Here is a 24967-nt window from a genome sequence, read left to right as displayed (position 1 = left end):
AGGGACTATTCGGGGTGAAGTGGGCAGTTAATGCCTCTGCAGTCGTAGGGTAAATAGTGGGTTACAGATGGATGTAATAAGCCATCAATCCAGTGCCTTTAAGGGCAGGTCTACACTGAACGTGCTGCATTGGCATAGCTGCGCCACTGTAGCGCTTGAGTGAAGATGCTCCGACGCTAACAGGCGAGAGCTTCTCCTGCCAGCGTAGTCGCTCCACCTCCACGAGAGATGATCGCTAGGTCAACGAGAGAAGCTGTCGCGTTGACATAGTGCTGTCGACATGGGAGGTTAACGTCGACATGGCTGTCGCTCAGGCGTGTGGATTTTTCGCACCTCAAGCGACGTGGTTATACCGACATAGGCCAGGTCTACACGACAGACCTAAATCCACGATTTTCAGTGTCTCGCAAAGTTTTGAATGTAAACTTCCAGGCTCATCTTTTGAAGGTGTTGTGCAGGTTTCCTTTGAGGATGAAGATGGAGAGGTCAGATATGGAGTGATCACTTTGTAAAAAGTGTTCACCCTTGGGTGATGAGGAGTGCTTGTCCTTGTGTTTTGTGTGAGTTCATTCAGGAGCATAGTGATTGTCTGGTTTCACCCACGTAGCTGCTGTTGGGCATCTAGTGCACTGGATGAGGTACATCGCATGTTGTGATAGGCCTGTGTAAGTAAGACCCATGGATCCTGAAAGTTGTTGAGCTTGAGTATTGATCATTATAATGCCTACAGGTTTGGCAATTCTTATGGTAGGGTCTTGTGCTGCTTTGAGCTGGGGTGCCCTGGTCTGTGGAGAGCTTGCTTCTGATGGTGAGGTTAGGGTTTTTTTTAAGAGAGGGTTTGGGATAGATTTCTTTCAGGATGTGGTCCCCATAGAGTCTGGTTTGTAATAACTTAATGATACCTCCTATGGGTTCCAGAGTTGGAGGGGGAGAGGTGGTCAGAAGGGTTCCCCCCCTCCCCCCCACATATTGAAGCAGGTTCTCTTGGGGTATCTGGGTGGCCTGTTCCATGGTGTAGTCTACTTCTCAGGTGGAGTGTCCTTGTTTGAAGGTGGTTTTGAGCTTGTTAAGGTGCATATTCCAGACTTTCTCCTTGGAGCTTATTCTGTGGTATCTCAGTGCCTGGCTGTAAATAACCGATTTCTTGGGGTGTCTGGGGTGCTACTGGATCAGTGAAGGTAAGTCTGGTAATCACTGGGTTTCTTGAATGTAGTTGTCTGTAGGGTTCCATTGCTGAAGCTGATCATGGTGTCTAGGAAGTTGATGCTGGTTTGGGAGTGTTCCAGAGAATTTGATGGATGGATGGGTGGTGGTTGTTGAAGTTGTGATAGAAATCTACGAGGGAGGTTAGGTAATCTGTCCAGAGGATGAAAGTATCATCAATGTATCTCAGGTACATCATTGGTTTTGTGATGTATTTTTTTTCCAGAAATTCTTCCTCAAGGTGACCCATGCACCCCCATGCTGGGGGTTGGACTAGATGACCTCCTGAGGTCCCTTCAAACCCTGATATTCTATTATTCTATTCAATTCTATGCAGAGGTGTACATATTGGGAAGCCATCCTGGTACTCAAGGTTGTTCCCAGGGTTTGGACAAAGTGTTTTGTTGTTGAATGTAAAATTATGATAGGTGAGGCTGACATGTATTAGTTGAAAAGGTTTGGGGTGGAGATCTGAGTGTTGCCCATTGTCTTGTAGCTATTCGAGGCAGACGACGATGCTGTCACTGTGAGGGATGTTGGTGTCTAGGGAGATGACCTCCATGGTACAATGTGTTAACTACTTATGCTGAACAGTTTGTTCTATCTCGTATTTAGCTGTGGCACTCTGGTTACCTTTCCCAGACCTGAAGAAGAGCTCTGTGGAGCTTGAAGATCCAACGAAATATATTACCTCACCCACCTTGGGTCTCCAATATCCTGGGACCAGTCCGGCTACAAAGCTGCATCCAGCAATGGCTAATATACTCACTGCCTAGTCCTGTGAGGTTGTTAGCCCACCCGCACTGGCGTTACTCAGAAAATGCCATAATGTTGAAGCTAAATTACAGCTTTGTGCCTTCCTTAAAAGCTGTTTGCTTAACTCTTTGGTACTTGATTTCTCTATCAGATAAAACAGTTCTGTGGTCTGGGGTGGAGCTATAGAGATCAGCAGAGGTGCGTCCACTTTGGCCTGATCTTTACAGAGAGAGCTGTTTCTAACAAAATACCTCCCCATCATGTAATCCTGCAGGCTGCATTCCCCCTCTCTGACCCATCCTTTCTGTGTTCCTAGGACCAGGCACCAAAAGTCCAGAAGAACGAACAATTGAGTACCTGGAGGAGGTAGCGATTGGCTTTGCCAGAGGATTAGCCGATAAGACAGTGTCCCCCAAAAGGGAAAAAGGACTGGTCCAGAGTAAGTGCATGTGATACAGGCAACAAAGCTTAACTTAAAGGCTTCTTAGTGGGTTAATTCAATTCTGCCTCTAGAGACATGATTTTGAAATCCTCAAGAAATCCCTCATGAATTAAATTGGCCTAGTTTTAGACAGCAGTAGCCATACTGTGGCAACCCCTGAACTGGCAGGATTGCTGGTCTCCGATTAGGAGCAAAGCAGGCTGCACATCAGAACGAAGGTGCATTGGCAGAGCTGTGTGGAAGGGCCCCTGACGGGAGTAGTAGGAAGTGGGGAGTTGGGACCAAGGTACATTGATGGAACTTCTGCTGTAGTTGCCCACAGTGTCCACTGGCTAGACTGGGGTAAGTGCCACGTTTTGCATCCCAACTTGTGCACTGAATGCGGCTTTGATCCCCTTTAGAAAAGCACTTTCACAAGTGGGTAATGGTTATAATCCTTATTTAATGGAGTTTGAGGAAGCCACTACATCTCGCTATAAAGTCCTGCTCCACTGAAGTCAATTGGAGTTCTTGCCTTTGATTTCCATAGGAGCAGCCTTCGGCTCTCCGTGGAATTTATCACCTTGGAATGGATGGTAAGAAAGTTCCACTGTCTAAATGGTCTGCCCTCTAATCAGATCTGTGCTAGCCATATTTAGTAACAGGATTTAAGGTGAGCACCTCTCTTCTCCTCCTTCCATAGAAAGTTAGCGAGTCAGAGCTGCAGCATCCACACTGGTCACTGTAGCTGACTAGCTAGTGTCCATGTAAGGGCTGGACTTGGGCATATGCCAGATCACTGAAGTGTTGCCTTGTGTCCTCTTGCAGAACTGACAGACTATGCCCTGTCTGTTCCCTTTGTGAGGCAGCAGATCTACAAAACAGTGGAGAAAAGGGTGCAGCAGCAGACAAAAGGACTCTACCCTTCTCCCCTGAAAATCATTGAGGTAACCCCCACCCTGAGTCACATGACACGAATGTTGCATCTGGGTGAGATCAGTGAGCTCACTGGGGCAAGGATTGTTTGTACAGCACCTTGCACAACAGGGTCCTGGTTCACGACTGGTGCTCCTGGGGGCTAGAATAATACAAATGCCTTACGCAGAGAGAGATTTTTCTTCCCCTTGCTCTTAATCAAGCCATAAATCGCTGTGAGGATTTGGCTACGTGACACTCAAGTGTCTGTCCATTTAGTGGCATGAGCAGCTTGTGCATCAGATTCAGTGGAATTCACAAGTGTTTCCAAAAGGAAACACATCCCTGTTCAAATACAAGCTTGCCAATATTCTGGTGGGGGGGACGGACGCCAGAACCACAGTAAAGGGAAGGAGGATAGATAAAAGAGAATACGCTTCCTCCATGAAACCTTCAACTGCAGCCCTTTTACCATTCTCACCCCATCTCTAGCTAGATAACTTGATTATAGATCCTTTGGAGCATTGATAGTATGTTTGTACAAGACCAAGCGCACCGTAAAAATCTCAAGTGCCTAAGTGATTTAGGCACCTAAATCCCATTGAACCAATTGCGTTTAGGCTCCTAAATCACTTAGATGCAACTGAAAACTTTGCCTACAATGTCCTCTTATTTTAAAGCTTTCTGTAGCTGAGACCTCTTTCGGGGAGCCGCTTTAAGCTGCTCCTGTTTACTCATGAGCGTCAGTTTGCCTATCCCATGTTGTGCACAACCCTACTGAAGTAATTCCAGATTCTAGGCTCTCAGTGCGCGAATTAAACTGATGGCAACTTGAGTGTCCCCACCGTTGATATCTACCCTATGACTATGTTGCTGTGAGCTTGTTTTGAACTCTTGCGCATCTGTTCCATATTATTCTAAGAGAATCTCATGACTGGAACTGGCCGGGAAGGGCTCTTCCTGTTGCTAAATATATTGTTCGTGAAAAGAGAACATTATGTATGAAATGGCCCATTTTCACTGTGTCTCTTCTGCATGTAGGTTGTAAAGACTGGCCTGGAGCAGGGGAATGAAGCCGGCTACCTCGCTGAATCCCAGGTAAGCATACTGTGGAACTCTTGTTTTATTCTTAAGCTGCATATTTGCCTCAAACTTGCTTTCAGCCTTGCACAAGGGAATGCTCTTAAAGGGACAGCCCAGGAGGGGGTAGTGTTGGGCACCCATCCTGTGACCCTGTGCTGCTGTTCTGTGTGGAATTGGGTCTGTATCTTCATCTCCTCACATATGTGCATGTTTTAAACCAGTGAGATAATGTAGTCAAATATTCATAAGTCTGGACAAAGTGTCCCCTATTCCTGGGTCATAAAGACTCTGGTCTGATAGTAAAGTAGGCAAGTGCTTCATAATGAGATCAGAGCCAGAAGTGGGGGCATGAAACACAGGAACTGCCATACCAGATCAGGGCAGTGGTCTGTCTTGTCCAGTATCTGTCTGACAGTGGCCAGTACCAGATGCTTCAAAGGAGATCGCAAGAAACCCCCAGTGGGCATTTATAGAATAACTTCCCATAAATAAGCTTCTTCCTAGTCCCTGTCAGGGGTTGGCTCCTGCCTTGTGGCAGAAGGGCTTACCTCCCTTAGGCTGTCTTAGCTAATACAAATGTCTAATCCTATTTAGTACTCTGTGATGCTTTTGGCCTCTGCCACGTGGCAGTGGGTTCCACTGGTTGTTTGTGTATCATGTGAAGTATTTTCTTTGACGTTTTAACATTGTCATTTCACTTTCACTGACTGTCCCCTAATTCTTGGAGTATGAGAAACTATAAATAAGCACAGCACGTATCTACTCAGCACCGTTTGTTTTGTATTCCTCTAGCATGTCTCCTTGGTCCTTTTCTAAACGATTTGAATCTTAGTCTCATGTGGAAGTCTTTCCCCACCTGTCTCTGATCCCTCTATTTCTCAAAAAGAAAAGGAGTACTTGTGGCACCTTAGAGACTAACCAATTTATTTGAGCATAAGCTTTCGTGAGCTACAGCTCACTTCATCAGATGCTGTAGCTGTAGTGAGCTGTAGCTCACGAAAGCTTATGCTCAAATAAATTGGTTAGTCTCTAAGGTGCCACAAGTACTCCTTTTCTTTTTGCAAATACAGACTAACACGGCTGTTACTCTGAAACCCTCTATTTCTGTTACTGTGTTTTGTAACAGGCTAACCTGAACGAAGCACAGTGTTCTGGGCAATGGGATAGTATTCACTTGTATAATGGCTTTATAATTTCGTTATTTTCTGTTCCGTTCCTTCTACATCCTAACACTGTTTCCTTTTTTGATTGCTGCTTTGCATTGGGCAGGCGGTTTTATAGAGCTGTCCACAGTGATACCCAGATCTTTTCCCTGAATAGTTCCAGAACTCAATAACATGAATGAGCAATTCAAATTATTCCTTCCAACAAATGTTCCCTTGTACCTTGTCAGTGCTGAATTTCCTCTGCCATGTTGTCCATTCACCTAGGTTGGGTACATCCGTCATTCTTTATTCTTGACTAACCCACTTAATTTGTCATCTGCATGTTTTTCCATCTCGCTGTTAATCCCATTTTCCAGGTCATGAATATTTAACATGTGCCCTAGTACAGACCCTTGGGGTATCCCATTTGCCATAATGAAAACTGGCCACTTCTGCTCTTTGTCTCAGCCAGTTTTCGCTCTGGGTCAGAACTTTACCCTGCACTTTCCCATGGCTACTTGGTTTTCTTAATAGCTTCAGGAGGGGCTCTATCAAAGTCTCTTTGAAAGTCCAAATTATTCAGTTCTCTGTTTTGTGGACATGCTCAACAAATCTTAATAGATTAGTTTCAGAGTGGTAGCCGTGTTAGTCTGTATCAGCAAAAAGAACGAGGAGGATTTGTGGCATCTTAGAGACTAACACATTTGTTTGAGCATAAGCTTTCGTGGGCTGAAACCCACTTCATCGGATGCATGCAGTGGAAAATACAGTAGGAAGATATAGATATATAACACACACAACATGAAGAAATGGGTGTTGCCATACCCACTATAACGAGAGTGATCAGTTAAGATGAGCTATATAATCCACTCCATGCATCCGATGAAGTGGGTTTTAGCTCACGAAAGCTTGTGCTCAAATAAATTTTAGTCTCTAAGGTACCACAAGTACTCCTGTTCTTTTTGCTAATAGATTAGTGAGACCCGGGTTTCCTTTGTAGAAGTCGTGCTGGATAGTCCCATATCCTGTTTACCTGGGGGTGTTTTTTTGTAATCACTTCAACCTGGGTACCTGGTACTGAAGTATGGCTCATATCCTAAATCCCAGGAGCCCCTGTGCCTTTTTTGACCCTCCAGTCCTCTGACACAGTAGCTGTTCTGGAAGGTTTCTCTTCCCGCAGGACTCCTGGGTGTACCTTTCTGTTCCTGGTGACACAGCCCTCCTAAATGTGAGATGGTGCTGGAACAAACTCTTCTTGTGCTTTGATCTGACAGTTCCTTAACTGAAAAAGCAGTCCAGGGTAGATTGTCCCAACATCCTCTGAAGAGTGGTGTGAGGAAATCACTCCGCTTATCAGCAATAGCTTTATATTTGATTACTCCTCTTTGCCCCCTAGGAGTAGGTAGACTTGCAGATTCTCTTACTGGCTTCCTGTTTCTAATATGCTTAAAGTTGTTTTTTTTTTCTCTGGCTTTTTGCCCTTCACAGTGAATTTTACACATTGCCACATTGTGCACTGTGTTGATTTCCCTGGAGGTGGATTTCCGCTTGAGTAACACCAGGAGCTTTGCTGTTTAACCAGACTGACATTTCTTGTCCTCCTGCTTCCTTGTTTCATTAAATAACAACTCCTGAGAGGTTATTCCGACCAAAGCCTGGGGAGCTGGCTAACCAGCTTCTCCAAACCACTGACTTCAGAGCAGACACAGGCTGCTAGATAAGAGTAGAAACTGGTTTACAAAGGGATGTAAATTGTTGCTTCAAGTGCATAAAGCCTTTGAGAGTAGGATCCTTATTGTGGTGTTTCCCAGGATGATCCTCCAGTTACTCCAGGAACCACAGGGAGCAGGAAGGAGCCTGATCCACAGGGAGTATGATTCGGAGCCTGCCCTTCCATGAGCATATACCATCCCCCAGTGGCAGAGCAGCTCCTAATGCAGCTGGCCACAGGAGTAGCTCAGGCAGCAACCTGTGGACTGCTCTCCTGGCACTTGGCTACACAGCCCGAGTGTATGTGAGCCACAAGCAGATGCCCCTCTGTGAGCAGTGTGCAGGGAATGGAGGAAGAATTACAAAGTGAGCAGAAAGCAACAACTGAAGACATGGGAGGAGTAAAGCAGGAGAGGAAACAGACTGAAATCAAGTCCCCAGCAGGCACCCTCATTCATCACAAAGGAGGCACTGTCAGCCAAAAGATGAGAATGAGAGAAGTTCTGTGGTCTGCAAAAGGCCAGATTAAACTATCAGTGGCTCCTTTTGGCTGTATAATCTCTGAACATTGTGCCAAGGGGTGGAGGACGGGTTCTTCAGAAGCCATAGATAATGCTAACTACAGGAAATCATATCATTGAAAGAGCAGTCTTCTGCTTGTTCTTTTGGCAGCCCCAAGTAGGGGGAGGCCACTGGAACTTGATGGGTCACCACAGAGGCTCTAGTGTTCTGTGGCTCTCAGGAGGTCACAGAAATCCCTTGCTCCTTTCTCCCTCTGGAGGTTTGGCTATTCTGTACTCTCCCTGTGGGTGGCAATACTCTGCCTGCTTGCACAGCTCTAGAATGTCTGCACTGTTCTGGAATGTAAGCATATTTTTTTGCCCTGTTGTACATGCTAAAAATGCTGGAACGGTTAAATCCAGAGGCCAAAACATCTGACTTCCTTTCCCACTTCATTCAGAAATTCGGTGAACTTGCAATGACTGCAGAATCCAAGGCATTGACGGGCCTCTACCATGGGCAGGTGCAGTGCAAGAAGAACAAGTTTGGGGCACCAAAACAAGAGGTCAAGTAAGTTAAACACAGACTGGTTAAAAGATAGTAGTCAGAGCTGTAAAGAGAATCTTAGACCTATTCATATGCATCTAGCCATTAGGGTCTGACATGCAAGCCGGTTCTGTTCAGCTGTGTGGCAAAAAAGCAATTCCAGTGTCCTATGGAAGGTCTGACTTCGCACCAGCACATAGTCTCCCCACTTGATGATACCTTTTTCTAGGTGAGCCTTGGCTGGGTTACTGCTGTCAGATAGAAATGTGTTCAGACTGGTGATCTGCCTCGAGGTTAACCAGCATTCCTACTAGGAACTTTGTCTTCCCAGGGATTGTCTGCTGCTTGAATTGCGTTGACTCTGACAAAGATAACGAAATTCGCACACAGATTCTTGTAACTTGCTTTTGTTTAATGTGTGCCTCCGGCTGCCTATTGGGTCAACTTTAGGCTGACCCCCTGCCCTAGACTCTGGGATTGAGGAGGATCCTTGGGGTGATGCTGTCTGTCACGTTGTCTGGAGTGGCTTACAACGGTGAGTGCCAGTCTCAAGGCAGTCTCAAGAAACAGGGCATGGACCCCAAACTGGTTGTGTTGTGTACTTAGATTTCACCAACTGAGTAACAAATGTGAACATCTCAGACGCTAGAACGGCCTTAATAGCAAGCCACAGACAGTCCCCTTGAATATTCCGGTCTGTCTTGCCACCCAGGCAAGCTTGACTTGGTGATAGATGGTCCCTTAGACCAGAAATCACAGCAATATTCACAGGTTACTCCCAAGCCCAAAGGACCAGTCACTTACCCCAGGTCACTTGTACTCTGATCTCAAACCAAGACAATGCTTGCAGCCAGTCCTGTAACAAACTAAAGGTTTATTAGCTAGGAAAAAGAAAGTTATTTACAAGGTTAAAGCAGGTAAACATACACACATGAATGAGGTCCAATCTTAAGTTCAAAAGGTAGAAGAAGCTTCTATAATACGCAAGCTATAATGTCCTTTAGGGCTAACCCAAGCCAAGCGGATTGGGGATCTCTTGCTCGTATGGAGGAATCATTGCCCTTCAGAGTCCAGACAGCATAAAGAGACCAATTTCTCCTTAATAGACATTTTTATTCCCTTCCCCCAGTGTTTGAGATGGGATGTGGGCTCGTGCTGGTTACCTCCTCAGTGGTGTGGGAGAAGCAATCAACAAAGTTCTCTGTCCACAATGGCTTGTCTAGTGTCTGTAGACCTTTTTTTGGAGGGGGAGAGGATAACGCCTCTTGTAGTAAACTGCTTGGTAATGCTTCTCCCCTGTTAAGACTGTCAATTCCCCCCCAACCATTTTTATAGTATGGAGCAAAATTTAGACATTATCTTATCACATGGGATACAGATGGAAATGGGATTGGTAGAATGCATGTATTACCATTCCATGAAGTCTAAACACATTCTTATAACTCTGTATTTTTAACAATACTAGCGCAGGTGAGCCAGACTGTAGAGCCCCGCCTGGGACTAGCGTAGAGTCCAGCAGCCGCACTGGGATCGCATAGGACCTGCTGCCATAATAGCGGGAGAAGGATTTTAAAAGTCCTGCACAGACTCTGCCAAACTGGTTCCCACCGATGCACTTGTCAGTGTTCAGTGAGGCCTGGGGGCCTTGGCATGAGCTGGTACCTTGGCTGCCAGCCTCACACTCCCATGCAGTTTGCAGGTCGTTTCCCTGAGTGCTCCTTTAGCACTTTCATTAGCCAGTGGCCCCATTGATGTTTGGCAGGCTTCCTGCTTCTGATGTACTTCAGTATTTTTGTTGGTTGGTAGGGGGTTTTTTTGGTTTTTTGGCCTGCCTAATTATACTTTTCCACTTGACTTGCCGGAGTTTGTTCCCTTTTATTTTCCTCAGTAGGATTTGACTTCCAATTGTTAAAGGGAGTGTTTTTGCCTCTAACTGCTCTGTTTAGCCATGGTGGCATTTTTTTGGTCCTCTGGTGTTGGGTTTTTTTCCAATTTGGGGTATACATTTAGTTTGAGCCTGTTACGGCGTGTTTAAGTCGTTTCCATGCAGCTTGCAGGCATTTCATTCTTGTGATTGTTCCTTCTTGTTTCCATGTAATAACCCTCATCTTTGTATGGTTCCCCTTCTTGAAGTTAATTGCTATTGTGGAGAGTTTCTTTGGTATTTTTCTCCCACCCCCCGCCATGGGTGTTAAATTTAATTACATTATGGTAGCTGTTACCAAGCGGTCCAGCAATATTCACCCCTTGGGTCAGATCCTGTGCTCCACTTAGAATTAAATCAAGAATTGCCTCTCCCCTTGGGGTTCCAGGACCAGCTGCTCCAAGAAGCCATCGTTAATGGTGGCTAGAGAAGACTCTGTTTTGCACAGGCATGTTGGGCATCGTGACGGAGTATTGTGTAATTGTGTGGGGGACCGTGGTCCACAAGGGTCATACGCAGGATGAATATACCAGGGGTGCTGGCTGCATCTTGCATAGACATGTTGCCTGGGGAGGTTGGACCAATTAAATACACCATGTGACCTTAAAAACAAGAGTTTGATTCTTGCACACTAAGGCGTGACCCAGCTGGAAGGAATGAGTGATCTCTTGCTGAGCAGCCCTCAAATCAGCTGGTAACATAACTGCAGGAGCTGCAGCCCTGAGGCATTTGTCTCTTTTAAGAGCCACTCTCTCTTTCTCATTCTGGATTGTTGTGAGGATTGCTAGGTGTCTTTAGCTTATGGCATGTATCGGGCAGTAGTTACAGTGAGGACATGACTGACTGTGGCATCATCTAAAGAATTTGCAGGGACAAATGTGCAGCGGTCTGGCATACACAGCTTAGGAGAGCTGAATGCCAAAGGGCCTTCCAGTCACTAGGAGGATGCTGAATGGACAGCAGCCCTCAGAGCAATCACTGCAAGGCTTCCTCCTATTACTCTGCAGGGAGGTTTTTGGGGGTGTCTTTGCTTAGGGAGAGAAAATCAAGACTGCAGGTAATTCTCTCTTGTGTAGAATAGCAGAGCAGTGCTTGTTCCCTGCACCTGGAACGGCTTCTGACAAGAAACCCCATCAGCATTAGGCAGATCCTTGCGATATGCGTGCTCCCCAGTCAGGCAATACTCAAGCGTAGGATTTACCTCTGGGGGTTAATTTTTTGTCATGCGTCTAACAAATAAGCGCAGATTGCTAATGTGTTTTCCCCTTTCGCTGCAGGAACCTTGCTGTGCTGGGAGCAGGGCTAATGGGAGCTGGGATTGCCCAGGTGTCTGTGGATAAGGGGCTGATGACCATTCTGAAGGACACAACGCTGCAAGGACTAGGCAGGGGACAGCAGCAGGTCTTCAAAGGGTATGTTAGCTACAAAGAAGCAGGGCTGGATTGGATGGTGCCTCCTTTGTGCCAAAAAAAAACCAAGGAGACCTTGTGGTACCTTAGAGACTAACAAATTTATTTGGGCATAAGCTTTCATGGGCTAGAAGCCACTTCATCAGATGTATGAAGTAAAAGATACAGGAGCAGGTATAAATACATGAAAGGATGCGGGTTACTTAACCAAGGGTTAGATCAGTCTAATGAGATAAATCAATTAACAGTAGGATACCAAGGGAGGAGAAATAACTTTTGAAGTGGTAAGAGAGTGGCCCATTACAGACACTTGACAAGAAGGTGTGAGTAACAGTAGGGGGAAATTAGTATGGGGGAAATTAAGTTTAGGTTTTGTAATGACCCAACCACTCCCAGTCTTTATTCAGGCCTAATCTGATGGTATCTAGTTTGCAAATTAATTCCAGTTCTGCAGCTTCACGCTGGAGTCTGTTTTTGAAGTTTTTTTTGGTTGAAGAATGGCTCCTGTATCTTTTACTCCATGCATCTGATGAAATGGGTTCAAGCCCACGAAAGCTTGTGCCCAAATAAATGTGTTAGTCTCTAAGCGGCCACAAGGATTCCTCATTTTTTTTTGCTGATACAGACTAACACGGCTGCCCCTGAAACCTGTCCTGTGTGCCAAGTACTTCTGTCTTTGCAAACTGAGTAGGGATGATTGGCACATCCACTCCCTGGGAGCCTGCCATGTGTGAAGGGGAATCTTCTGTCACTGTGGCAGAGTGGGGTGTTTGCTTCTGTAAACTACCCCACGTGGTGCAAGAACACTGCTATTTCTGGGGGTGTGACTGGACAAAGGAGTTAAAAGGCTGCTTTGCTCGAGCATCATACATGCTGTCCTGATCATGCCTTGGCATTCGTGCTTCCCCAGACATGTTCCTTGTGCCTGGCCCGGGCTCTAGGCTGTAGCACTGAATGTAAACAACTATGTAGAGGCCAGTAGCAGGACCCTGGTGGGGCTTCTCAGGTGGGGGCAGAGAGAACCGTGGGTGAGACTGACCTACCCCAACAGGGCGCTTTGCTGAATATGGGCTGCGCCATGTGCCTCCACTGGCAGGGGAGGAGTATGGACTTGTCCCCCTTAGTCCCCTTGTCCCCATCAGCTTTCCCTGTGACCCACAGGCCTGTTGCCTTCTGGAGGGAGTTAGTTAGCAGGTACTTGTTCTGAGTCACTGCCCCCAAAGCCCCCTCCCACTGCTGCCAGGGGAGGTTTCGCTTTGTGCAGCTAGGGAGAGCTCAGCTATTCCCTGGAGCAAATCTGGGCTGCCCAGCTTGTTAAGGAGTGAGGGGCTATAAAGCCTTGTTTCTGGTTCCTCCTCCTCTTCCCACGTGCCCCTGGAGGCTACAGACATAATGCTCACCCTCCCAAGCATTAGGATGAGGACGCAAGCATTAGGTTTGCCCCCAAGCACCGCTGTTTGCATCAGGGGGGCACTTGCCAGCCCCTCAGCATCCCTCTAACAGCCAATAGACAGGCCAATGGTCCTGGGCTGGATTTGATGCAGGTGTGAAAGGGCCCCCCGCTGGCTGGGAGGGAGGGATTGATGACCAGGGTATGCTGTGCTTGTGCTCGGGCCGCTGGCCCTGCTCTGACCAAGCTCCTCCTCCTCCAGGCTGAATGACAAAGTGAAGAAAAAGAGCCTGACCCCTTTTGAAAGGGACATGATTCTCAGTAATATGACAGGGCAGCTGGATTACAAGGACTTCAACAAGGCCGACATGGTGATTGAAGCTGTGTTTGAGGACCTCAGCATCAAGCACAAAGTGCTGAAGGAGGTGGAAGCGGTGAGTTTTCCCATCTCCAAACAGCTTCCAACCAGCCTGTGGTACGTGTACGGCAGAGCCTGCTCCACCCTCTTCATATTCCTACCAAGGCTGCTCTGTACGACGCCATTCATGCTGCCTGGAGGAGGTTACTCTTAACTATCTAACCTCTGTGCAGGGGAGTGCTGCAGGGAACAGTCTCCCTGTCCTGTCTCACCAGTTCTCTTGGCAGGATTGTGCCTGCTGTTGTCTGGCTTCCCACCTCCTTCTGGGAGTTGCTGAAAAGTCTCTTAACTCTTTCTTGGGGGTTTGAAGTGCAAATGGGGCATCTCAACTACCCCATTGCTCCTTCATCCCTTGTTTACCACCTCATACAAACTTGCTGCTTCCCCACTTCTTGTTCATTGGCACCAGACTAGTGGGCTTCAGCGAATTACTCTATTTGTGTTAAAGGAACTGGTCTCTGTTCCTGCATGATGCCATTGCAGTGGCATCTGATCACCTGATTGGGGTGTGTTGGCAGAGCCTTGCGGGCCCAGGACTGGAATAGTTTCATTGAATTGCAGGCGCAATGCATTTGGAGAAGGAAGTCTGGTGTTGGCAGTCCTGGCTCAGGGCTGGAAGTGAGATCTGGCTTTGCCAATGACTTGGAGTTGCTGACCATCTCTGGCTTCAGTTTCCATATCTGTAAAACTATCCTATCAAATGGGGTGTTGTGAGGCTCCATTCACTGTCGTCTTAAAGAGCTTTCAGATCCTTTGGGGAAGGGTGCTAGAAATGCACAGTGGTACTAGGAGTCCTGAAAAGACGGCTGAAACCTCGAGTCCAAACTACCTGCCACAGAGTGTTGCTTGTGATGCTTGTACACGTTGTTTATGGGGCCTATTCTTGTTTCCCTAGGTGGTCCCTCCTCACTGTATCTTTGCCAGTAACACATCTGCTCTCCCAATCGGTCAAATTGCTGCTGCTAGCAAAAGGCCAGAAAAGGTGAGTACCAGAGTCCCTCCAGCAGTTCAAAGGTAGCGGCTTGGGACAGAGCTGTGACTGCCCGTGGGATGTGTCTTCTGGTCTGGGTTTGCTGCTGGAGACAGGCAGTCATGGAAAGCAGGCGGGACGGCTCATTCCACGTTTGGAATATGGAACAACGCACCGTGAGCTCCCAAGGGCAGTGCTTTGCGTTACCTTTTTTTGCCAGCCTGTGGGATACTGGCGAGGGAGGAGTGGGGAGCTGACTTTTTGTGCGTTGGTTAGGCAGGTACTGGAATGCTGCATCCAGTTCTGGTGTCAACACTTGAAAAACTATGTTGGAAAGTCAGAGAGGGGTTTAAAAAGAGCCACAAAACTGATTTGAGGGTGGGGAAAAATGCCTTAATGTGACTTTGATAAGCTAAATGGATTGACTGTAAGACTGTGGTGACTTGCTTAGTGTGTAAGTACCCTCACAGAGAGAAAATACCAGATACTAAAGGGCCATTTAAGAACATAATATAAAAAGAGCCACACTGAGCCAGACCAAAGGTGCACCTAGCCCAGTATCCTGTCTTCTGACAGTGACCAATGCCAGGTGCTTCAGGGGGAATGAACAGAACAGGGTAACTGAGTGATCCATCCCCTGTTGTCAGTCCCAGCTTCTGGCAATCAGAGGCTTAGGGACACCTGGAGCATGGGGTTGCATCCCTGACCATCTTGGCTAATTGATGGACCTATCCTCCAGGAACTTATCGAGTTCTTTTTTGAATTCAGTTACACTTTTGACATTCACAACATCCTGGGCAATGAGTTCCACAGGTTGACTGTGGGTTGCATGAAGAAGCACTTCCTTTTGCAAAAAGAAAAGGAGTACTTGTGGCACCTTAGAGACTAACCAATTTATTTGAGCATGAGCTTTCGTGAGCTACAGCTCACTTCATCGGATGCATACCGTGGAAACTGCAGCAGACTTTATATACACACAGAGATCATGAAACAATACCTCCTCCCACCCCACTGTCCTGCTGGTAATAGCTTATCTAAAGTGATCATCAAGTTGGGCCATTTCCAGCACAAATCCAGGTTTTCTCACCCTCCGCGCCGCCCCCCCCCCCCCCCCCCACACACACACAAACTCACTCTCCTGCTGGTAATGGCTTATCCAAAGTGACCAGTGGTCACTTTGGATGGGCTATTACCAGCAGGAGAGTGAGTTTGTGTGTGTGGTTTTTGGAGGGGGGTGAGGGGGAGAGAGAACCTGGATTTGTGCAGGAAATGGCCCACCTTGATTATCATACACATTGTGAAGAGAGTTGTCACTTTGGATGGGCTATTACCAGCAGGAGAGTGAATTTGTGTGGGGGGGTGGAGGGTGAGAAAACCTGGATTTGTGCTGGAAATGGCCCACCTGATGATCACTTTAGATAAGCTATTACCAGCAGGACAGTGGGGTGGGAGGAGGTATTTTTTCATATTCTCTGTGTATATATAAAGTCTGCTGCAGTTTCCACGGCATGCATCCGATGAAGTGAGCTGTAGCTCACGAAAGCTCATGCTCAAATAAATTGGTTAGTCTCTAAGGTGCCACAAGTCCTCCTTTTCTTTATACTTACCACAGTAACAGCTCATCTGAAATGCAGATTGTTCCTTCAAACTTGCAAATGAGCTTCCGCCCCCTTCCTCTTGCTGGATAAATTGCCCATGTAATGATGCTTTATGGAGAACCAATAGGAAATCAGTTCACTAATTAACACACTGTAATTAGTGTTGCAGTCTGCAGCTTTCGTATAAGATGCCTCTGTCTTAGGCAGATGTTGGTGCTAAGTGTAGCTTCCAGTGGGCATGAAGGTGACATCTTGATTACATGACTGCATTAGTCAAATAGGCCTCAGAACAGAATTATCTAAACTTAAACCATGTTCCTGTGGGAGGGTTGTACTTACCTCTAATTGGCGTCTGGAAAGGAACCCATTTTGTATTTTAAATTCAGATCATCACTGTAGCAACTACAGAAAACAGTGTCTACAGCACAGGGAGTTCACTCAACATCTGGTGGTTCTTTATAACCACTGCTGTCGTGCTTTTTCCAAAGCACTGAACAGACATTAGTCCCCTCACCTGTCTCCCCCAGTGAGAAGGTAGGTATGTACATAGCCTTGCTTTGCAGAGGGGAAGGTAGCAGAGAGGTCATGTAACTTGCCCAATGGCTGAGCTGAGATTAGAGTACAGAGGTTAGGTCCATCAATGGCTTCTGGTTCAGTTCCCTAGTACAGACCTGCTTGTGATTCCCCCTTCAGAGCTGTTAACAGGCTTGCTGTCAGGTAGGAGACCCCTCTGAGCGTCTGCCTGATGCCAAAAGTGTCTGTCAGCCATCGAGCTGTGTCCAAAGAGCTGAAAAGCCCAGTCTGTACCTTGCTTTCTGTATGCTAAGCCCTTATGCCCTTCCCGGCAGGTGATCGGCATGCACTACTTCTCCCCAGTGGACAAGATGCAGCTGCTAGAAATTATCACCACGGACAAGACCTCCCAGGACACAGTTGCCTCTGCTGTAGCTGTCGGCCTCAAGCAAGGGAAGATCATCATTGTAGTCAAGGTAAAGTACTCTTGCTCGAGATCCTGGCAGGTCCTGAAACCACTGACACTGCCCGAGATGGCAGGTGGATGAACCAAGAGGTTAAACAGGAGCGTTGAAAGTCTTTTGGGCTTCTAGGTGCGGGAGAGGTTTGAGTTTCTCCACTTCTAAAGGTCAAGGCTCTCAGGAACTGGACTAGGCTGGTATTAAAGCAGCAGGTCTGAGATGCACTGGAGCTGTTCACTAGTGTGGAGAACCCAAGTGTGGAGGGTGGGGTGAACTAGAGTACAGGAGGGGCGCACACCCTCCCAGCCACCCCCTTTGCGGCAGCCATGACAGTCTGGGTAGGTTGGGGAAGAGTGTTCCATTTTTCCTGCTCTTGGAGGGCTAGGGCCTTCAGATGTATCAAATGCCTCTCTGGAGGCTGCTACCAAAAGTGGGACCCTGAGCAGGGACCGGTGCCTGGGTCAAAATCTCGCTGCCGCTCCTCCCCCCAAGAGCTGCAGGCAGGATGGGCTCACTTCTGTCAGGAGGTTACCATGGGCAGCAAGGCCCTGCTCTAGCTTCTTAGGACAAAAACGTCCCTGGCCGCAAGGCTGAGGAAAGTGGGAGTAGATCTGGACTAAAGGAGGTGAGGTAGAGCCCGGCGCAGTGCCAGAGAGATGGGGATGAGTTGCACAGAAGAGGAAACCGTGCCATGACCTGTTGGGAGAGGGCAGTGAAGCCAGAGACGGAGTGTGCCAGCACCAACCCGGGCAACCTGGTGAGGGATTCCTAAATGACTGACAGTGCCCTCGAATCCAAATACCGCTCTTGTTCCTTTGAATTACAGGGGTGGCTTTCCTAGGGTGTGACCTGGGTAGTAGGCTTAGTCTGGGACTAGCAAGAGTTGGATACATTTGTCAAACCCTGGGCCTTGTCACTCCCACGTCCATTTGGCTCAGAGTCCCAGCCCTCTACTCAGACTCCCTGCAGTGCTGGGACCTCTCTGCATTTAGAAGTAATGCTCTGCCTTGACCATTAGTCTCTGCAGAACACTCCACCTTTTCGCTGAGTGAGTGTTAATCTTCTTCCCCTGCCTGCTGCGGCTGGGGCAGCTAATGTGCTAGGTCACACCCCTGCCCCCGGCCCAGACCTGTGAATTCTACCCCTGTTGAGCGCTGTGGAGCTGGGCCCGTGACTCAGCCAGGTCCAGGGCGTCTCTGGAACTTAGCAGGAAGCAGATGTGTGAGGAGCTTCCCACATTCCTGTGTCTTCCACTCAGGCCAAAACAAACCATTCTAGGAGTTGATTATAGAGCACTGAAAATCCTGGACAATGCAGTGTCTGCATTCTAGGGCTCTGAAATCTAGCTCGGGAAGCAGTTCTTGCAGTTTAAGTAGGCAGGGAGTCCTTGGTCTTGCAGGGCTTCTGACGCTAACCTACCTTGCTGTCCCGTTTGCCTCTCCCAGGATGGACCAGGTTTCTACACCACCAGATGTCTGGGGCCAATGCTGGCCGAAGTGGTCAGAGTTCTCCAGGTGTGTATTGGAATCGAGTATGCTGCCGGAAAGCCCCAGGGTGCAGAGAAGCTGCCAAATGTTAAAGTAGATGAGATTCTCCTGCTTCTCCCTACAAAGTCAGGCTGGCCCAGAGCTCAGCCGTGTCCTAGAGCCCACAGGCAGCTCAGGTGGTGCCACACGGTAGTTGAACTTGTGTAGAATGTTTGGTAACTCCCAAGCTGCTGTCCCCCCAGTACGTTAACCAGGGATTTGCCTGGAAAAGAAGTGGTGGAACTTCCCCACCCGCAGCCCCTCTGAGCCTTGACCCGGTGGTGTTGTCTGCTGTTAAACTTCACACGTGAAAGAGCAAGTCACTTAGCTGCTTCCCCACCTATCAGAAAGGGACAGCTGCCGCTCAGGGTGGGGTTGAGAGTTAATGCAGACCTCGCAAAGCACTTTGAACTCATTGGCTGGAAGAGCTTAGTGAAGGATAGTGTTATACAGCAAGGGGGCAGAATTGTCCTTAGCACAGGCAGGAGGAATGGAGTGGCAGAAATGGCTTCTGAATGGAGCAAGGGTTTGAGTTGGGAGAGTAACAGGTTCTAATCTCATCTCTATCACTGCCTTGATAGATGGCCTTGGCAAGCTGTTTATCTTTTGCCTCGGTTTCCCCATTGGTGTAATAGGGGGATGCTTGCCGATCTGTGTGAAGCCTGGAGATCACTGGATGGAACAAAAGTGCAAAGGTCTTTATGAAGGTTTAGGAGCCTACACTTGGGCCATAAGTTCTTTGGGGCTGGGACAGACATCTTAGCACAATGGGGGCAGAGTTCAGGACACAGGCTCCTCGGTGCTCCATTGATCCAGGAAAGTACAGTGCTGTGCCACCCGGGCTATTGGGTGACACCTGGAGGCCCCTCCCAAAGGAATCTTCTGCCTGGCTGCCATTGAGAGCAGCCTTGCGGCTGGCCGTCCCCAGCTATTGACAAACCTCCTTGGCTTGTGCTGTTCCTGGTTCCTTACACCATTTGCCCAGCTCCCTTGCAGGGTGTTTAAGCCAATGGCCAGCAGCTGTGATGTACCAGCAGGGTCTAGGCCTGCACTGTCACTGCGGCCCGTGTGTGGCAGGGCTCTGCATATCCACAGGCCAGGGTGCTCATAGGGCTTCCCCCCTCCGTCCCTGCAGGAAGGCGCTGACCCCAAGAAAGTGGATGCCCTTTCCACAGGGTTCGGTTTTCCCGTGGGTGCCGCCACCCTGATCGACGAAGTGGGCGTGGACGTGGCTGCACACGTGGCAGAGGATCTCGGCAAGGCCTTTGGCCCGCGCTTTGGGGGCGGGAATGTCGAGCTGTTCAAGTGCATGGTAGAGAAAGGCTTCTTAGGTGAGTGGCCCCAGAATGCTTGAGCTGGGCTGTCTGGTGCCAGCCCCTCCCCTCTTGGTCCCTGGGCTGGGCTCCCGGCAAGCGCCTCGCGCTTGTGCTCGAGCCCACAGAAGCTGTTCCCTGGGATGCAGCGTTCCCTGCTGAATGGCGCTTGAGCCCTTCCAAGCCCTGGCCTGATGAGACCAGTTATTGATCGGCTGCTCCTGGGCAGGGGCAGATGGGGCTGCAGCTCCAGCCACCCCACTCACATGGTAGAGCGACCTAGAGCCGCACGAGATGCAACTGTGACAAAGCCATTGCTGGCCACTAGAGGCCACTGTTCCTCAGAGACGTGCCCCAGGGGTGCCTGTTCCCTGCAGGCTGCTCAGCCCACGAAGGAGTGTTGCATGCTGGGACCTGTAGTCCGTGTGGGCTACATCTTTGTATTAAGGATGAAGACAGCTGCATTGTAGATATGGGCTGCGATTGGGTCACTCTGGTCTTAATTTTGGGACGTCTCCTGACCCCAGCAGGCCCATGCTCTTAAGCATTGATGAGATGCAAACTCTGGGCAGGATCTGCTGTTGGGAGAGCCGTGGAAGCCAGTCGCCCCACCTCTCCTCTGCCCCAAAACATCTCCAAGACTCAGACCAGTGGAGACTGGCAGCCCTGGCTGCTTCTTGGCAAGGCCAAGCAGATCTGTCTGACCACCCCTCCTCTATCGCCTTCCCCTTCCCTCTGTACATGAACTGTTCCCCTGACTCCAGGGGGCTGAGAGCCAGATGGCCGCCTCCCTTCACTGCAGTACCGGGAAGCTGTTCCCAGGTGCCATTTGAGCTTGGGGGTAGCCTCTCATCCCACAGGTACCTGCTGCTTGTGCCGGCAGAGAAGCATGTACCAGGTTAGCAGTCCGTATGCAACCCAGGGGATCAGTGGCAGTTGAGGGGCAGCTCAGCCAGTGACTGACATTCCCCCTCCCCGGCAGGCCGCAAGGCAGGAAAGGGTTTCTACGTGTACCAACAAGGCGTGAAGAACAGGAGCGTGAACTCCGGCATGGATGAGATCTTGGCGCAGTTCAAGGTGCCCTCCAGGCTCGAGGTGTAAGTAGATGGTGTCTGAACCCAAAAGGGTTGGGTGGGGAGGGCAGTGGGGGGTGGCTCTGGGCACCCCAGCCTCTCCCAGCGCTGCCAAGTCTTCTGTCACCTGCTGCGGACAGCCCCTCTGGGGGCACTGTCACAAGGGCTGTGCTGGGCCTCCAAGCAGAGCAGCCCCGGGATCTGGCACTGGTCCCTCTGAGACTGGCTGATCTCCAGTTTAATTGGCCATCCCTCACCTCTGGGGTGCTGGGGGGGTCACTGGCGGCTGCTGGTAGCACAGAACACTGGGGGTCTTCCTTTGGAATGCCAACTGCCTCGGGGGGGGAGGGGGTTGTGTGACAGTCGACACTGGTACTGCACCTTGGGGGAGAGCCCCCCTAGAAGTTGGTGCGAGTCAAGGGGGGGATCCGTATGGTCCCCTGGCCCTCCAGCTAGGATCAGCTACACTCTGAAATCGGATCCGTCGTATGGCCTGACCTGTCTCCTTTCGCTGCCCCAGTGTGGGGCCTGACAGATCACTGCCTTATCGTTGGGGACCCAGGCTGAGCATCAGACTGGTCCTGCTGCCTCCTCCAGTCAGAGGGCAGGTCCTAATGCCACTCAACAAGCCGTGGCTGCCTCTGGCCCTGTCCCCACCCCCTGGGCGCTCCTGGCTGGTTCTCGCGGCCTGGGCCCCAGGCTGCCCCTCCCGCTTTGCCCAGTGGCTGCTCTGTGGTCTGAGCAACATCGCTCTGTTCCAGCTGCTCCGACGAGGACGTCCAGCTGCGCTTGGTGACGCGGTTTGTGAACGAGGCGGCCATGTGCCTGCAGGAAGGGATCCTGAGCGACCCAGTGGAAGGAGACATTGGAGCTGTGTTTGGCCTGGGCTTCCCGCCCTGTCTGGGAGGTGAGTGGCTTCCCCCGGCCGTACGGAAGAGGCTGCCTGACGGAGCAGGGAACGGGACTAAGCTGGGCTGGCAGTAAAGCTTGATCTGGAGGCAGCTGCCCACGGAAGAGTGTTTGGCCGCTTAGTGCCCTTCAGGGAGGTGGCGTAGCTATACTGGCCAGAGAACTCCTCCGCGGTCTCCACTAGGGGGCTCTGCCAGCATAGCTATGCCAGCCAAGACTCGAGTGTAGCCAGGACCCGAGTCACGAGTGAGTTGAACGTGGTACCCGTCTGCATTCACCCTCCGGGGAGCGGAGTCCGGCACTCTTGAGAGCGAAGCTGTGCATGGAGCGTGTGGTCTACAAGCCCCTCGCTTGAGCACTGAACTAGTCTTCCGAGAAGTCGCCATGGATGCGGCGTGTGCAGGGCGTGGGGCAGCGTGGCTCGCCGGCTCAGCATAGTTGGCTAGAATACCATCACGCTGCACCTCCCGAAGCATGCTGGGGCTGGGGCTGGGGCTGGGCAGTGGGCTCCTGAAACCAGAGCTCAGGTTCTCGGTCACGGCTGCAGATTCAAGGGACTTCAGTCATATCGCTTAAACTGCCCCGAGGGCCAAGCTCTGCAGTCCCATGCTGTCGCCTGTAAACACAGGGCATGTCTGGGGGTGAGCCTGCAGCTGCTGTTAATATGGAATTCCAGACACAGCTGGGCTTGGCCCACAGCCTATGGCCCAGTCTAGCTATTCCCCCTGGCTCATGCGGTTCAAACACTACCCCACCCATTAAATCCTAGGGTACGTCCCCTGGCCTTGGGGGGCCCCCGCAGCTCAGCGGTGAGGTGGCTGATGTAGCTGGGCGTGAGAGTCCAGGTCTGCTCTGCACACAGCGAAGACCCTCCCTGTCAGTGGGGTCAAGTGCTGGCAGCAGGTGTCTTTGCTTCCCTTCCAGCTGGGTGTCACGGCTGAGCACAGCTGGACAGTTGGCTCCAGTGTGCAGCAGTTTGCTCCTTGAAAGTGTCCTTGGCCTTGATTGCAAACATTAAAAGGCCCCTGAGCACAGCTGGGATTGTCCTAAAAGTAACAGTGGCAGCAGCTTTTACATCCATTTCTGCTGGCACCATTGCACATAATCGTCTGAGGGGGGGCCCACACCACCACCCCTGGAACTGCCTAGTCAGCCAGGCAGCGCAGGATGCAGGGGCTTGCCTTCCCCTGCTGCTGCCTAGCCCCTCGCCAGCCACTCAGCCAACCTCACTGTGCTCTGTGTGGGCAGGATTGCTGTGCTGAGCCAGAGCAAGGCCTGAATTCTCTCCTGGCCTGTACTTGGGGAGCCTGCTCCCCTATACACAGCAGAGCTCAGCCTGAAATCCAGGGGTGTTTCCTCTGCACACAGACAGGAGGCTTGAGTCCAGTGTGTTTGCCTGTCTCCCGGGTTGGGCACAGCTCTCCTGCAGGCTCTCGAGTGGTGCCCTCTCGCACAATCCCCCCTACTGACTTAGCCCCGTGTTCTGTGCAGGCCCTTTCAGATACGCAGACTCCGTTGGAGCCAAGCAGCTGGTGGACAAGCTGCGGAAGTATGAGGCCGTCTACGGAAACCAGTTCACACCATGCCAGCTGCTTCTGGATCACGCCAACGACCCGAGCAAGAAATTCCACCACTGAACGTGTCCACGGGCCTCCAGCCATAGACGCACTCGCAGCTAGAGCCTGGGGAGAGCCTGCTCCAGCCAAAGCTCTATTCTGTCCGTTCCTCTCTAAGCACCGGGGCTGGGGGGCAGTGAACTGTGGAGGTTTGTAGCCCTTTAAGTGCCTTAGCAGCTTCTCAGGCACTCTCCCACCCATCCCTGGCTGGTTGGGTGTTGCACCTCCCGTTTGAAGATGGAAGAAGGGTTTTTGTGTTCAGTCAACCCAATGCCCTCCAGAGCCTCCGTCCAGCAGGCGTTAGCCCCATGGCCGTGCCCAGGACAGCTGCTCCCCACCACGGTTCATGGCAAATGTTTAACAATAAACCACCGGTCTCTTGTTTCTGGCCTCTGCCTGCTTAATCCTGTCTCAGGCCCTCACATGCAGAGGGGTGGAGCCTCACGGGGTTGAGGGAAATAAAGCACTCGGTGACTGCTCCAGCTTGTCCGCCTGTCTGGGGCAACCTGCTTTCTCCAGTGCTCTGCTGAGCTGTGCGAAACTGGTGTTAATGGAGATGGGGGGGGGGGGGGTGTCAGTCAATAGTTCAGAGCCTCCAGCTCCCAGCTGCCCTGACCCACTAGGGTTAGAGTGGCAGCTGGAGGCTCCTGTAATTGCAAATCCATCCCCTGAAGGCCAGGAAGGCTGCCATGGGCAGAACTAATTTAAACTAAAAGGCTTTAAATCTCTGTGCACCTGTCACTGATAGCCGCCCCCCCCCCGCCCACATAGATTAGCCCCAGCAGCATGTGGTGCTTGGACTTCCTTTGCCTGCTGCAGCTACCTCCGTCCTCAGTGTGGCGGTTTGGATGGCCGCCCCCACCCCCCCAGCAGGTGACTCTTGTGCCTCTGGCTCTGATCAGGTATGGGGGTGAAAACAGGAAGCTGGGAGCCCCCCTGGAGCTACCCAGCCCTCACCCTGCTGCTCCTTGTGTCCCCTGGAGCCTCCTACCTGCCCTTTAAGAAAATGTTTCCTCTTGCTCTAAAAGTTTCCTCAGTTCAGGTCTGGGCACCTGCCCTAGTTCGAGCCCCTGCTCCAGGCCTGGCAGGTGCTGCCCAGCTCCAGACAGTGTTTCCCTTGCCCAGGCAGGGGCGGCCCTCTTGGATTTCCATGGGACTCCGCTGTATGTCCTAGCTCTGCCCATGCAGGGGCCAGGGGCTCTCCTCTCCAGCTGCCTGCCTTGTTCCAGCAGCTCCAAGCTGTTCCAGCACCATGGCCAGGGGCTTGGCTCTGCCTAGGCAGCCTGTTAAACAGGTCTCGGGTGCGGCCTGTGTTGCTCACAGCTGCCAGCCTGGAGCCAGCTCATGTGGGAGCCTAGGCAACCTATGGCCCGTGAGCTCATTTTCGGTGGCACTCACACCGTCCGGCTCGCGGCCACCGGTCACGGGGCTCCACTACTGGCCTGGCATACTGGCCCCCGGCCAGCTGGGGTCCCGGCCACCGACCCTGTTCAGCCTGTTGCTGGGCCAGGTCCCGGCCACCGGTCTGGGGGGCTCCGGTGCCAGTCTGGGCTTCTATCTGCTCACC

General features: G+C 50.6%; 1 protein-coding gene across 2 annotated transcripts in view; it reads left to right on the top strand.

Annotated features, from left to right (window-relative positions):
• The window catches only part of HADHA (hydroxyacyl-CoA dehydrogenase trifunctional multienzyme complex subunit alpha), a 38185-nt gene extending 14401 nt beyond the window's left edge, over window positions 1-23784 (top strand). For both annotated transcript variants that reach the window (XM_073335494.2, XM_073335493.2), the window contains 13 exons: window positions 2276-2398; window positions 3209-3327; window positions 4337-4393; window positions 8195-8304; window positions 11482-11616; window positions 13266-13437; window positions 14317-14403; window positions 16838-16978; window positions 18409-18477; window positions 19625-19820; window positions 20785-20899; window positions 21637-21782; window positions 23276-23784. In XM_073335494.2, the coding sequence (XP_073191595.1) occupies window positions 2276-2398; window positions 3209-3327; window positions 4337-4393; window positions 8195-8304; window positions 11482-11616; window positions 13266-13437; window positions 14317-14403; window positions 16838-16978; window positions 18409-18477; window positions 19625-19820; window positions 20785-20899; window positions 21637-21782; window positions 23276-23421 (1616 nt within the window). In that variant the 3' untranslated portion in view covers window positions 23422-23784. The remainder of the gene's footprint in view (window positions 1-2275; window positions 2399-3208; window positions 3328-4336; window positions 4394-8194; window positions 8305-11481; window positions 11617-13265; window positions 13438-14316; window positions 14404-16837; window positions 16979-18408; window positions 18478-19624; window positions 19821-20784; window positions 20900-21636; window positions 21783-23275) is intronic.
• The last annotated feature ends 1183 nt before the right edge of the window (window positions 23785-24967 follow it).

This window comes from Lepidochelys kempii, chromosome 3 (assembly GCF_965140285.1).
Source record: "Lepidochelys kempii isolate rLepKem1 chromosome 3, rLepKem1.hap1, whole genome shotgun sequence".
Lineage (NCBI taxonomy): Eukaryota > Metazoa > Chordata > Testudines > Cheloniidae > Lepidochelys > Lepidochelys kempii.
The sequence above is the reverse complement of the archived record's forward strand: the minus strand, read 5'-3'. Positions and strand labels throughout refer to the sequence as shown.